Source organism: Phalacrocorax aristotelis, chromosome 3 (genome assembly GCF_949628215.1).
Source record: "Phalacrocorax aristotelis chromosome 3, bGulAri2.1, whole genome shotgun sequence".
NCBI lineage: Eukaryota > Metazoa > Chordata > Aves > Suliformes > Phalacrocoracidae > Phalacrocorax > Phalacrocorax aristotelis.
Genome location: NC_134278.1, coordinates 36,882,260 through 36,895,595, shown reverse-complemented (window position 1 = coordinate 36,895,595; position 13,336 = coordinate 36,882,260). Strand labels below are relative to the sequence as shown.

Genomic DNA, 13,336 nt, shown 5'->3' with positions numbered 1-13,336 from the left:
AAACTCAGTGACTGATTCAATTTATCGCTAATAACAATAGCCTTGTTTTACATCAACAAGCGTGGAAGATGCTGACCATCCCCTTTATTTCATGAAGCAATTAGACAATGCATTTGGTATCCTATATCTCTTTACAACAATGCATCTGTCATGTTTAGCAGATTGATACCTTTTATGTTATTGTTGGACTGTGATTGAAGGGCTCTGCTAAAAATTTTTATTTTTTTCAAAACTGGGTGTTCCCCCTTCCTCCCAATAGTCCTATTTTCACCGCATAAGAACAAGATAGCAAGCTTTAAGCCCAAATCCCATTTAAGGATTCTTTTCAGTGCTTTTCATGCACTCGCCTTCCTGTTCCTAGGGAAGGCTGAGAGTCTTTGATCACCGTAGCATCAACTTTGCAGTATCCCTCAAGCACTTCTAAATAGATTCGCCGCAAACAACTGCAACCAGCTCTTGACGACCTCTAACTATAGGCAGTTACCAGTTCAGAGCACTGTAAATGTTTGAGATGTGCTGGGAATCTCCCTGACAGCTGTTAATTTACGTTTATCTCCATTTACATAGTTTTCTCTCAACTTCTTGGCAGCTTTGTACTTTGTTTCTCAGGTTTGTTCTCCACATCAGCTCTTCCTTCAGTGATCTTCAGTGTGGCCCTGAGGAGTTTTTATAATCATTTTAAGCATGTTGGAGGTTTCTCATTAATTCCTGGATAGAATAAAGAATCAAATAATTCCGAGGCCAAGCAAAATGTACTGAAATGTATTAGGGTTTTGTTACAAACTGGCTAGGATTTAGCTCAGCCTCTAGAACTTCCTAACAAAGGACATCTGTTTTGGACATATTCCATGTTTTATATACTATACCCCGCTAAAAAGACATCTGATTTTTTAGAAGTAATGCACAATGGCAGCCTGTGTTTTCGTTTGTCGCGAAGGCTGTGACTACGCTAGCAAATTAAAAGGTGCCAGGGTGCGGAGCTAGAGACTTGAAGCCTGCTGCATACACTGTTAAATTGTCGGTGGTGGAGACCCTGCGCTTGGTGCGGGCCAAGCAGCATTCTCCCAAGCAACCCTTGGCATGGTTGAGGGTTAGCTCAGCCCCAGCTGACAATGCAGAGGCAGCCACCCTGTTTTGGCGGTTAAGCGTTTAATAATATGGACGTGGCCATTGGCATGTGGCAGTTGGCCTCCAAAACAGAGTGGGTTTACTAGTCGGTTTACTAGTATGGGTGAAATTCAAAACTGAGGAATACAGCAACAAGTACTCCTTATCTTCTGCGTACTGGAATTCAAATTTTTATTGTCTGTAATTATGCCACGACCTGCCCTCCTACAGAGAGTCCTACGCTATTAGGAACAGCCAACAGTGAATGAACCGAGGGGCACAGGCAGCACGCTGCTGGAGGGAGGAGAAAGCTGTAGGGATGCTGACTGCTGAAAAATTTCTGAAAATCAGGATTGGGAGTATACCTGAACAACAGGTCAGAGTTACGCTTTATCTGATGAAATCTGGGATGCACCGAGAGTGGTGGACCATAAATCAAAAAGTCCATTTAAGTTGAGGGGTTTCCTGATTTTACTTGGATGTTAATAATTTAGTTTAGATTAAAAGATGCAAAGAAAGGAGATTTAGGACCTGTAATTTGGACTGGTTTTCTTAGGACTAGCAAAGGATTTCCAAAGAAAAGGTCTTTGGAAAAAACAGAGCAGAGGTGCCACTATGTTGTTAGAATTTAAGCAGCATGTAGTGTTTTGTTTTTAAATGGGATTGGATAGGTGAATACCTCCTCCTGTTTTTTTTTTTTTTAAAGTACATTTACTACTTTGAAAATAAGTTTTAAGTAGGATCTTAAACAGCACTGGGGCTCAGCTCTGGGCATTAGAAATCAGATGCCTATGTTGTTAAAATTGTCAGCCACTGCTATGCAGGGTCTGAGGAAAGGGAATGTCCCGCTGGGGTTTGAGAACCTGCTGTAATGTTTAACTCTCAGTAACCAGAAACATCGATATTAGAACTTCAGTGGGAACCTCTTGTCATTTGAAGTTACTGACTCTGGCATAAATCAATTCTTCCTTAACTTGGGCATTTACCTGAAGGGTGTAAAGGTGATCTAACTTTTTTCTAAGGGACTGTCCATATTTTAATTTTTTTTCCAATTTTTAAACGTCATTCCAGCTTGTTCGGGAGCTCGTCATATCACAGGTGACTTACCCCTGACTTCTGCTGGTTCGTCTGCTGCTTTTTTGCTCTCTACACTCTTCGTTCATCCCTCAAAAACAGCAAAACAAAAACTAGAAAAACCTGACAACTGGCGGGCTCTGCAGGAAATACTTTTGGTAATTTATTAGGCAACTGTCTTTTCTGTTTGTACAAAACAAATTTTCCAGAATTGCCTGAAATTTAACTATGTCTTGCAATTCAAGCTTTGATTTGAGACATTAAGTTCTGATGAAATTGTGATCAACAGGATCCACGTGATCTTTTCTTTAAAAAGTCAGTATCTTATTTTCAATGTTACCTTGATTTCCTGTGGGTAATTCCTCTTGCGGCTCAGCAGAACGCCCCCCTCCCTTGTTCTTTTCAAACCCAAACGATTTTTAGGAATCATGTTAGACTACATGGGAGAAATTGTTTTCTATTTTTATTTCTCAAATTGTGGGAATTTGATATTTTACTTTATTGCTTAGATCTAGAATAAACTGTGAAAACCTCAGCTTTCCTTTCTAATAAATATTTAACAGATTAAACATAAAACATGGCCGAACTGTTTCCTAAGAACAAAACCACCTTGCATGCAAACAAAAAGAACCTCGGTATTTTTAGGAAAGGATTTTGGAGGGTCCCAACTCCTCCAATGCTGACATGCACTTTTGGCATGACTTAGATTTTAACTAGCTCATTCCAGCTTTAGTTGTATTAAGGTAGAAGGGTCAGTGAACCCTACATGGTCATCTCTCTTTTAAAGCAGTTTCAAACATATAGACAAAAAACCCGATACATGGACTAAATAAACATAGCTTTATTATAACCAGAATAACCAACTCCAAAATTAGAACTGTGTTAAAAATAAATACCTGTGTATTTCTTTAAATGCTCACTCTAGTCTTTGCAAGACACCATGTTTCTTTACGTTAGTTGACTGCGTTTTAGTGTTACTCAGTGCTTCACTTACACGGGCCGGCCGAGAGGCAATTAGTAGCAGTTAAACTTGATGCTGAAAGATCAAGTTCAATTCCTTTTTCATTTGATCTTGGAAGCCTGAGCTTTAATCAAACGCACGCGTGCAGAAACTAGCAGTGTGCTAATGCTCCAGAGCTTGCTGTAAGAACACTCATGGGTGACGAGCTGGCCCAGAGATGGGTGAAAATGCGTTTAACAGTCTGACTATAAAATAGTCTTTAGATACCCCCATTCAAAATGCAGATGCATAATTTTCCAACAGCAAAAGCTTCTGGGCGTCTGAAAGACTTCCGAGCATGCCCAAAGCTGCCTGTTCTGACCAGCTCAGGATCCAAAATCTTCTGCTTGTCTTGCTTGCACACGGAGCATTTCCAGAGCACGCTTACTGAACTAGGTCCCAACCAAAGTGCCGGTTGTGCCTTTTCATCCAACAACTTTGTAGTTTTCAGCCACTCGGGTACACAGGGGGATCCAATTTCAGTTCAAATTCTACCACAGGAAAGAGGAAACAGTATTTTGTACCCCTGAGAAGAACGAGCTAGCCACCTGGGTCGATGTCCTTGAAAGAGGGTTCTTCTTAGCCTCTGTTAAATAAGCTGCTCCACTTCTCATGGCAAAACTACAGATTAGTTGAGCTAAAGTGAACGCAATCTTTTAATCTTGGGGTAGGTCCTCACCTGGGAAAAGGGAGGCATGTGTGCCCATCTCCTTCTTATATTAGTATTAGGTTAAAAACAAGGAAGCAAACAAAAACATAACCAGCATCACACATGTGCAAACGTCGTTCTTGGTCTAATCACACTTCCTGTCTCTGCTACTCTAAAACCTGTAAAACCAAGAGGTTGATTCAATGATTGATTCAAATTTAAGAAAGTAAAAATAATCCTTTCAAGGCAGCACCAAGTTGATGCTGTAGAGGAACACAAAATACTGAGAAATCTGGATCAGCAGCCCAGTACTTTCTCAAAAGACTGAACAATAAATGGAGACGAGAATCTCAGTGTGTATTTCATGGATGATTGACAAATCGCATATGCTACACAAAGTAGGCACTGTCAGCCAAATGGTTCAATGCTAACAGCACTAAAATCTTTACTGTAAGTGCAAATATTGGTAGTACTCGCACTGAATCGTTACTATTTTGGGGAATGCAGATATTTCAACTACACAGAAATAAAAAGACTTCGCAGCTCTAAATGAAATCAAACAACACTAGAAGGAAACACTCGGGGCAAAACTAAGGATTGTCTTAAAGCTAGCAACATGGCAAGGCTGTGCTGGATCAGACTAATGATGTATGTGTACTGTCACAGGATGTTCTTACCTACAGAGGTGTCAGTTCTGAAGACTGCCAAGATCCGAGCTTTTGCAACATCTGAGGCAAAAGTAAAGCCAAGGTGGCTATACTTTGTGATGGGGGGAAAACATCATTTTTAATTTGAAATCTTTCAACTATATCCTAGAATTTACAGAAGATCCTTCTTTATCGTCTCTGAAAGAGAGACGTTTTCTATGCCGTACTGAAATGTTACCTTCTCAAAATATTTATTTTGTTTCCTTGGTCTTTAATAATTTTTCTTAACTATTTTCCTCATGTATCTCTGAACTCCCATTCTTTGTAGATAAAGTGAAAGTCTCAAAGGCAGTATTCCAACAGAAGATGTGTCATTGTTTTGTTTTGCTGGTTTCATTTTAGAGTTCTTGAAAAAATTACCATATTCTCAATGTTGAGTATGTAATAAATAGAACAGTCTTTTTAAAACAGTTTACTACTGGTTATTGAATAGAGCGTTTTTTTCCCTTATATTGGTTTAGGAGCCCATAAGGAGCATGCCTGACTCTCATTATTTTGTCCAACAGATTATTTTGAATGTAACATCATGAAATTTTACCTACATTGTTCTGCTCATCTCTTCTCTGGGTAGATCTCTCTGATGCTTCTTATGGCCGCCTCTGGTTTTATCTAAATTGCACCATGAGCATCTGTGAACACTGAAATATTTTTCCTTCAGCCTTTTCTCTAATTACACATTAACAAGTACATCAGATTGTATCTCTGATAACAATATGACTGTATCTCTCAAGTTATTACATAGATGTAAATCTTTAATAGTCTTTAATAGTCCTTAATAGTCCACTGTATTAACTTCAGGGAAATTCCACATCTGTACCAAAGCAACTGATAACCTGCTCCATTCTGAAGAGGCAGACAAGTAACCCCCTCATCTATTTTAAAAAGTTGCATTTCTAACAGGCTATTACTGTACTTGAAAAAAATCAAATCCAAACCCCTAATTGCAAATGGCCCTCAAACTTGGTTAAACAGAAATCTAGATTTTCATTTAGAGAAATGGAAAGATAAATAGTCACTGAAGGATGCTATTAAACTGTGTCTTAATAAACTTTATAATTTATCAATATAAACAAAATTTGTTGCTTAAGACTTAAAGTAAGTTGTCTTAGACTTAGAACACTAAAATGAAACTAGTGAAACAAATCAATGGTACCGCTTATTTTACGAACCTTCTGCTCAACAAAAATTGCCTCAGCATATTGGAATACCGTACTAGAAAGTACGGTAACAGTAAATGCTTTCAAAAGTTTTCCGGAAGTAATAATCTAAGAAAATAATTGTCAATATACAAAGCAACATAGTAAACATTCTTCTTTTCTACTCCTATATTTATTACGGAGTTGCTCTCCTCTAAAATATATTAGTTTTTTGAAAGCTTCACTTGAAAAACCCATATGATCCTTAGAATTCTTAGAAAACTTTGGAGACATCAAATGGGCGTGCAACTGAACATGACAAATACCCAAGATTCTCTGTGAAGAACAGTCCAATAGCAAACAATTAAGTACAGCATTTTAATAATTTTCTCAAAATCCTCTGGATAATTAGGGAACTTATTTGGTTGCACTGTCAAACTTACGCAGTAACTTTAATTGGTCTTCTACAAAATACAGGAGCACAAATTAAATCGCTTTAAAACAAATCAAAAAAAACCCCAGACAAAAACCCACCACAAACCAGTGGAATTCCTTTAATCCGTAGGAATTATATAGGTGTAATGCTTAGTTTCCTTTATAATGGAAGTTTTTTGTGTTCAAAGATGTAATAGTGAAACTGAAAGAACACCAAGGCTGGGGCAATTCATATGTATTTGGGTAACAACAGACTAAAGAGGTTTTTAGGGTCATTGCATGGATTTCAACCAGACTCATTTACTGCTCAGAACATAAATGGCATGTAGGCCTAGTTTCAGAAGACTGAGAGTAGATTAATGATTTATTATTTATTTTTACACAAAAAGGAATGGTATTTTCATAAATGGCCTGTTGGACGTTAACCTATTTGTGTGCTTTTATAAAATGTTAATCTGTCAGTGCTGATGGTGCTTTGGGTAGCGCGGGTGCCTAACGCTACCCTGCTCTTCACCAAGAGGGAGAAGCAAGCGAAAGGTGAAACGGTGTGCTTTGGTTGGCGTGGGAAGGCACCTGCGTTCTATGGTACTTTTGCATTTCTGCACTCTTTTGCACTGCAAAGGGAAATTAAGGTAAAGAATCGAAGCCTAGAGTTTGCTATTCAGTATCTGATATGGGCAGAGTACACAGCGGCTAAAGGCTCTGTAGGGAACTCCACAGTTGAAAGTTCAGGTAGGTTACCGATGCAGGGTGCAGAAAGGATATATTCTTGGTATGAAGCACGAACAAGTGAGTATTTAAAAGAATTCTGATGTGAAGCTACTTAGTTAAATTGTAGGTTATTGCTTAAAACTGCAGAAGGACTTTACTCATAGTACTACTGTATTTTGGCACAGTTGGTTCTTTCTGCAGATATTTAATATACACGATAATAATAAAAAAGGTTGGCCGGCCTCGTAAGTACCATCACTCGCTTGTCCTTGTAAGATTAATGGTTGGTCACAAAAAGGCACGCAACTGGTAGTGATAATTCTCATTCGAGAAAAAAAAAAAAAACACAAAAAAACCACACCAAACCACCCCAACCAACCAACAAAACCGGAGGAAAGCTTAGTCGATGCTTTATGTTGCTCTCAACCAACCTCCCCCTCTCCAGCATCGTGCTTCAAACATTTAGTTACATTGTTCAGCTTGACAATTTACAAACCCTAAATACTCCCCTTTGTCTATAAAGAAAAGAGCACATTTCACAAGAAACAGAAAGGATTTTCACATCAAGAACTGCCACCATTAATTTTCAAGTAACGTGCTTTCTGGTTGCAAGCTATTAAACCATACTGATAACCGATATAAACAATGGTGGGGGAAAAAATATCAGTGAACACCCCCTCCCCCCCAACTATCAAGATACAGAAAAATCAAGAAGAAACCAAAGATACTACATTCTCATCTGTCAAAAGTAACAAGTAATTCAAGAGAATTCTAACATATCTGTATTTTGATACGTACAGTACTTTAGCACTTTTTGGGGAAGGAGGGAAAAAAAAGAATAAAAAAAAATAATAAGGCCAAGGTATGGGAAAAAAAACCCCAAAACAAAAACCCAAACCCTTGGGATCAGTCCATAACTGACTGTAAGTTTTATGTATCAACTCTATTAACAGCAAAATTGAATAAACTTTATTCTTGCTTTTTTTGTAAAATTATTTTAGTGACCACGTGTGAATATTTACATTTGAAAGTCACAAAATAAAATAACAGGATACGACATTTGCAAAAAGAATATGTAAAACTATGAAGTGATAAACCAATCCAATTCCTAGATTAAAATTATCTGAGATTTTCTTTTTAACAATTATTATAGCTGGAAAGGAAAATAATTCCATTACAACTACTTTTTTTTTTTTAAATGCAGACCTTTCAGAGCAGAAATATGTCCTAAAAAATATTAATTTTCACTGACAAAGCAGAACTGATGTTTTTTACTTAAAGATAATGTGACAGGATCACACGAAAGAAAAGAAATGACTTGAAAGCAAAACAATCAAGATAGTAAAAATTCAGAGATGATGATATTTTTCTCCACTTGCATACATAGCAAAAACATCCACAATTTAACTGCAATAAGGAAAAAAATTCCACTTTCAAAATATCTCTGAAAAATTAATGGAATATTTATTACTGCCGCAGGAATTCTTAAAATTCATTCTAACATGCATCACCAAACAATAATAATTCCACATCTTCTCTTGTGGCCCGTGTGACTTCCATGTTAAGCCACAAATAAACAGAAAACCCCATCAGATTTAATCTGTAAAAAGAAGGGGACTGTACGTTTGTAAAAGCTATTTATTAAACGTTATTTGTAGTGCTGCGTTGCTCGGGCTGATGTCAGGGACTAGGATTCCATTTTGCTTGGTGCTCCACAAAAATTAAATAAAAGACACAATCCTTCTTTTACTGTCAAAACACCAGGAACATTTTGATTCTGTGGGCTGTATTTTAAGCTGCATCAGGAAAAGTTATGAGTTGCCGAAAGAACAGGGAAGTTCAATATATTCAGGATAGTTTTCCTCTACTTTCAGACTCTTTAACTGTTAAAATGTCTCTATTCCTTGGTTTATAGTTTTAGTGATGTCATATATTAAGTATACCTTCTTTTATGTAAACATCAAGGGAAATTAAAATGTTAATCACATTATTCATGCAGCCCTTTGTTGTGAGAAACACCTACGAGAGATATTACAATACATTTTTTACATTGCTAAGAAAAGACTCAAGTCATTTTATTTTTTTAAATCTTTATTAGATGGTAAATATGATTTTGAAATTGCCATTTCAATTATTTGAAGTGTGGATTTAAAATAAAGCTGAAACCCGGAGTGGTTATTGTTACAAAAAGGGGGGCAAAGAGAGCCACCCATACATTTTTAAATATATAAAGTGAGCGTAGCTGCAGATAAAGTGAAATCGAGTACGCATGATTTTACTACTACTTCTTAAAAAAAAAGAAAATCTACGCTACAAAACACATTTACCCTAATGATTACAGGCCACGTGTTAGGTTATGATTTTAACAATTTTTAGGGCATTTGATAATTTGTACATCAAAATGCATAGCAACTAGGCATCTGCTATATAAATCTAATTTTTATCACCTTTTATAACGTGGCTTTATAGACATACGTGACATTTTAGCCTCCATTCTCTACCCTGTCGTGGTTACGTTCATGCAATAAAGCAGAAGGGTGCCTGCAGCAAGCTTTCTCGCTGTGCCAAGCACAAAGCTCAAGCAGTAGGCTCGCACGCCGAGCTTGTGGGCCTTGGAAACATGCAGATAAAAATGCTCAACCCAGCCTCCACTGCACAGAGACACGGTTTAACTTGAATTTTGTTAAAAGTTATATATATATAGTTGAGAGCTTCAGGGTCTTTACACACCAAGTATTCTTTGTCTAGTTTCTATGTAATTTCAAACATACTATTGGCTTTGCTTCACAAGTTACACTAGTTAATAATTGGGGCAAAATATATGTTAAAAAACGACAGCTTCCCCGTGTTTACACCGAACCCTGCTGAATTAATTCTTATTGTCCACAAACATGCTCGTTCTTGCAAGGCCCCAACTTGACCTGAAAAAGCACGGATGCACTGCAAACCATAAAGACAAATGGCTATGCTCCTCTGAGCCCCATCCTCATCGGATACGGCTTTATTTTAAAGGTAATTATCAGCAGTCATTTGCTTTGTTTTTATTTTCTTCTCCTTTTTGTCTGTAGGCAGCAAATAAGCAGCTACAGCGCACGATCAGAACATTTATTCGGCATCATCAAGCTAGCAAAGCATTAAATAACCAAATGATTTAATCGCTAATCAGGCTCCGTACAATGTTGCAGCCTTTCAGGAACCTTCGGTAGGTTATTGATCCGCTAGTGAATTACCTCCAGTTCAGCCATAGGTTGCAGGCATCGCCATCCCTCGCTGGTCCTCGCCTTGACAACACTCCTCCTCTGCCACCGCTCCTAGAAGCCAGAAGATTCGTCAGTCCCGCGTGTCTGGTTGGGTTGGCGGCACGAACAATGAATAAAATCGTTATTAGCTGCGTAATTTTTCTTAAAAAAAAAAAAAAAAAAAAAAAAAAGAGGGAAAGTTCTCAAACCGAGGCCCCTGCGACCCTTCACCCCCGCGGCGACGGCCGCAAGCGGACAGCCGGACCCAAGCAGAACAGCCTCGGCAGCCCTGCCAAACAACGAAGAAACGTGCCTTTTTGGTGGTTTGGCGTTTGTGGAGGTTCGTCCCCCGTCACCCATACCCCCCCCCCCCCACCTCCCCCACACACCACACCTCCCCCCCCCAAACCCAAGGCACTAACCCGGCCCCAGGCACGATGTTGCAAGAATAAGAAAGGACAACGCCTGACACTGGCACTTACGCGCAGATGCCAAAGCCGCCGCGCCCCGAGGCCCCCGGCGGGCTCTGAGGGAGCCCGGGGCCGCCGAGGCCCCGCGCCCGGGAGGGGCCTGGCTACGGGGGATGGGGGAGCCGCGGCGGGGGGGGACGCGGACGGAGAGGAGGGGAGTGAGGAGGAAGGGAGGGCCGGGCTTCCTCAGCCCGCCTCCCCAGCGGGGCCGTGCTCCCCGGGGGCATTTTGGCTTCGCTCGCTTCCCATTTCTGCGACACTGAAACTCGGTAACTTCCAGCCTCGCCGCCGCCGCCGCGAATAGCCGCTGCCCCGCCACCGCCGCCGCCCCTCCCCTCCTCCTCCCCGTGCGTCGTATCCCTCCGCGCTCCGGCCGCCCGCACCTCGCAGAGAAAGCGCCTTTCAGCCGACAGCCCGCCGCCTTCCCGCCCACCCCGCCTCTGCCGCTCCGACATCTTCTGCCTCAGCCCGCCCGCTAATAAACACGTAGCGCTCGCCCTCGCCCCTTCTCCCCTCAGCCGGTCAGCGCCGGGGGCCGCTGCGGCGGCGGCAGGGCGGGAGAAGGGGCAGGAGAAGCCGGCTCCCCCCCTTCCCTGCCTGGCCGCCCTCGCCGCCGGGCGCCGGGGACTGAGGGGCGCGGGGGGGAGGGGCGGCGCGGCGCGAGGGGCCGGGAGGGCTGAGGAGGGGGGCGCGCAGGAGGAGGAGGGAGGGGACTCTTTCTCCGGGCGGAGGGATCGCGCTCGCCCGCGCTGGCTGGCGGCGGCGGCGGCGGCGGCAGCGGCGGCGTTGGCGGCGGGTTGCTGTGAGTTGTTGTTTCCTCCTCCTGCCCGTGGGTTGAATGGTGGAGCCGAGACTCTTCCTGGTGAACGAACAGTGACAGCTACCGGGCGGGCGGACGCGTTTCGCTGGGCCCCGACGCTGCCGCGGGAGCGCGGCCCGACCCCCCCCCCTCCCCGCTCCCCTCCTCCTCCTTTCCCTCCCCCCCCCCCCCCGGTTTTCGCCTCGCCATGTCCGGGGACGGCGGCAACAGCAGGCACACGGCGGAGCTGCGAGCGGGTGAGTGCCGGGGGAGCCGCCGTGCGGGGCGGCGGGGTCCGAGCGGGAGCCGGAGAGGGGCGGCGGGATGCGGGGCGGGGGGGGGGGGGGGGGTGTGTGTGTGGAAGAAAGAAAAGCCGGTGGGGAAGGGGTGAGCTCCGGCCCTCACCGCCTCTCCTCTCCCCTCAGAGCTCTACTTCCTCATCGCTCGCTTTTTGGAGGACGGACCCTGCCAGCAAGCGGCTCAGGTAGGGGATGGATGGATGGCGCCGCCGGGCCTGGCGGGGAGGGGGCGGCCGGCGGATCGGGAGCCCCGTCCTCTTCCTCCCCCCCCTTTTTAAATTATTTTTTCTTTATTCAAGACCGCCCCCCTTCTCTTATCCCCCCATCCCCTTTTGTTGTTGCTGCAGGTCCTGATCCGAGAAGTGGCGGAGAAAGAGGTAAGCGGTGCCGCGCACCCGGCGCTCGCCCCGCCCGCGGCCTCCCTCCCTCCCCCTTCCCCCGCTCCCCCGCCCCATCCCGGCCGCTGCTGGGGGGCTGCGGGGGGGGACGGGGCGGCCGCTGACGGGGCGCCCCCTCTTCCCTCCCCCAGCTGCTGCCCAAACGCACGGACTGGACGGGAAAGGAGCATCCCCGCAGCTACGAGAACCTGGTAAGGAAAGCGGACGCGGGCAAAGTTTTGGGTTTTTTTTTTCACTGTTTTTCTTTTCCCCCTCGCTCTCCCTGAGAAGCCCAATAAAAAAATTGAATTTCCCGCAAAAAAAAAAAAAAGTTAAAAAAAAAAACTTCGTAGGGTGTGGTTTTTTTTTTTTTTTTAAAATTTTTAAATCCAAGCAACCGCGGACCCCTCTGCCTACCCCTGGGCGCTGCGGGCGGGCGCGGGGCGGCCGGCGGTGCGGGGTAAATAACGCCCGGTGCCCTGACGGGAAGGGAGAGCCCCGGGCTGGAAACAGAGGTACGTCATGGACGCGGTGCGGGCGGGCGCAGCGCGGCGCGGGGCGGGGCCAGCGCAGGCAGGCAGGGAACGGGCAGCGGGCGGAGCCGGCAGCAGGCGGGGGCGCTCTCCGCGGCGCGCGCGCCCTCTCGCCCGCGCACACAATGGCACCGCGGCGCGGCGGGACCCTGGCGTCTCCCTCCGCCGCGGTGTGGGGTCCCTGTGCTGCGGGGCGGGGAGGTTTCCTCGCTTTCGGGAACCGCACCGGGGATGGGTTAGTTTGAGGTGTCCTTCCCAGTTCGGTGCGCGCTAGTGAGGTGCGTTATGTGGCTTTGCGGTGTGTATAGACGCCGTATCTGGTGCGTAGGAATAACCGGACTTGCCAGGGTCATATCACAACTTCGACTTAACGTGTTTTCTTGTTCCCACTCCCCCGCCCCCTTTATTTTTATTTTTTTTAAATCTCCCAGTCCGTGCTTTTGACATCAGGTGTAGATCCGTGATTAAAAAAAAAAAAACAAACAACAAAAAACCGATTACTTGCAGTACTGTAGTAGAGAGTAGTAGTACTAGCAGAGACAGGCCTAGATATTTGTCTTCAAGGATGTTGTGAACTACTGTACTTGGGAAAACAACAATTAACATGTTTAAATTGTGTCTGTTAGCAACTTGTTGCTGGTATTGTTTTCACTACAGGTGCACTGTTGTATAATTTAGTCTCTGAATTTTTGAATAGGATTTCAGAGGAAGACCGAGCCCTGCTTGTAATGTTCATCAAAGTGAGATTTCCCTTCAGGATTTCTGGTTGGTTGTAGTAGTTCTGAACGCCAGTACTTTTG

The 13,336-nt window shown here is 43.9% G+C and overlaps 1 protein-coding gene across 3 annotated transcripts in view; it reads left to right on the top strand.

Annotated features, from left to right (window-relative positions):
* The first annotated feature begins 11,471 nt into the window (after nucleotides 1-11,471).
* Nucleotides 11,472-13,336, top strand: part of PHIP (PHIP subunit of CUL4-Ring ligase complex) — a 118,334-nt gene continuing 116,469 nt past the window's right edge. For all 3 annotated transcript variants that reach the window (XM_075087135.1, XM_075087134.1, XM_075087133.1), the window contains exons 1-4: nucleotides 11,472-11,584; nucleotides 11,753-11,811; nucleotides 11,974-12,003; nucleotides 12,156-12,215. In XM_075087135.1, coding sequence (XP_074943236.1) covers nucleotides 11,536-11,584; nucleotides 11,753-11,811; nucleotides 11,974-12,003; nucleotides 12,156-12,215 — 198 coding nt within the window. In that variant the 5' untranslated portion in view covers nucleotides 11,472-11,535. The remainder of the gene's footprint in view (nucleotides 11,585-11,752; nucleotides 11,812-11,973; nucleotides 12,004-12,155; nucleotides 12,216-13,336) is intronic.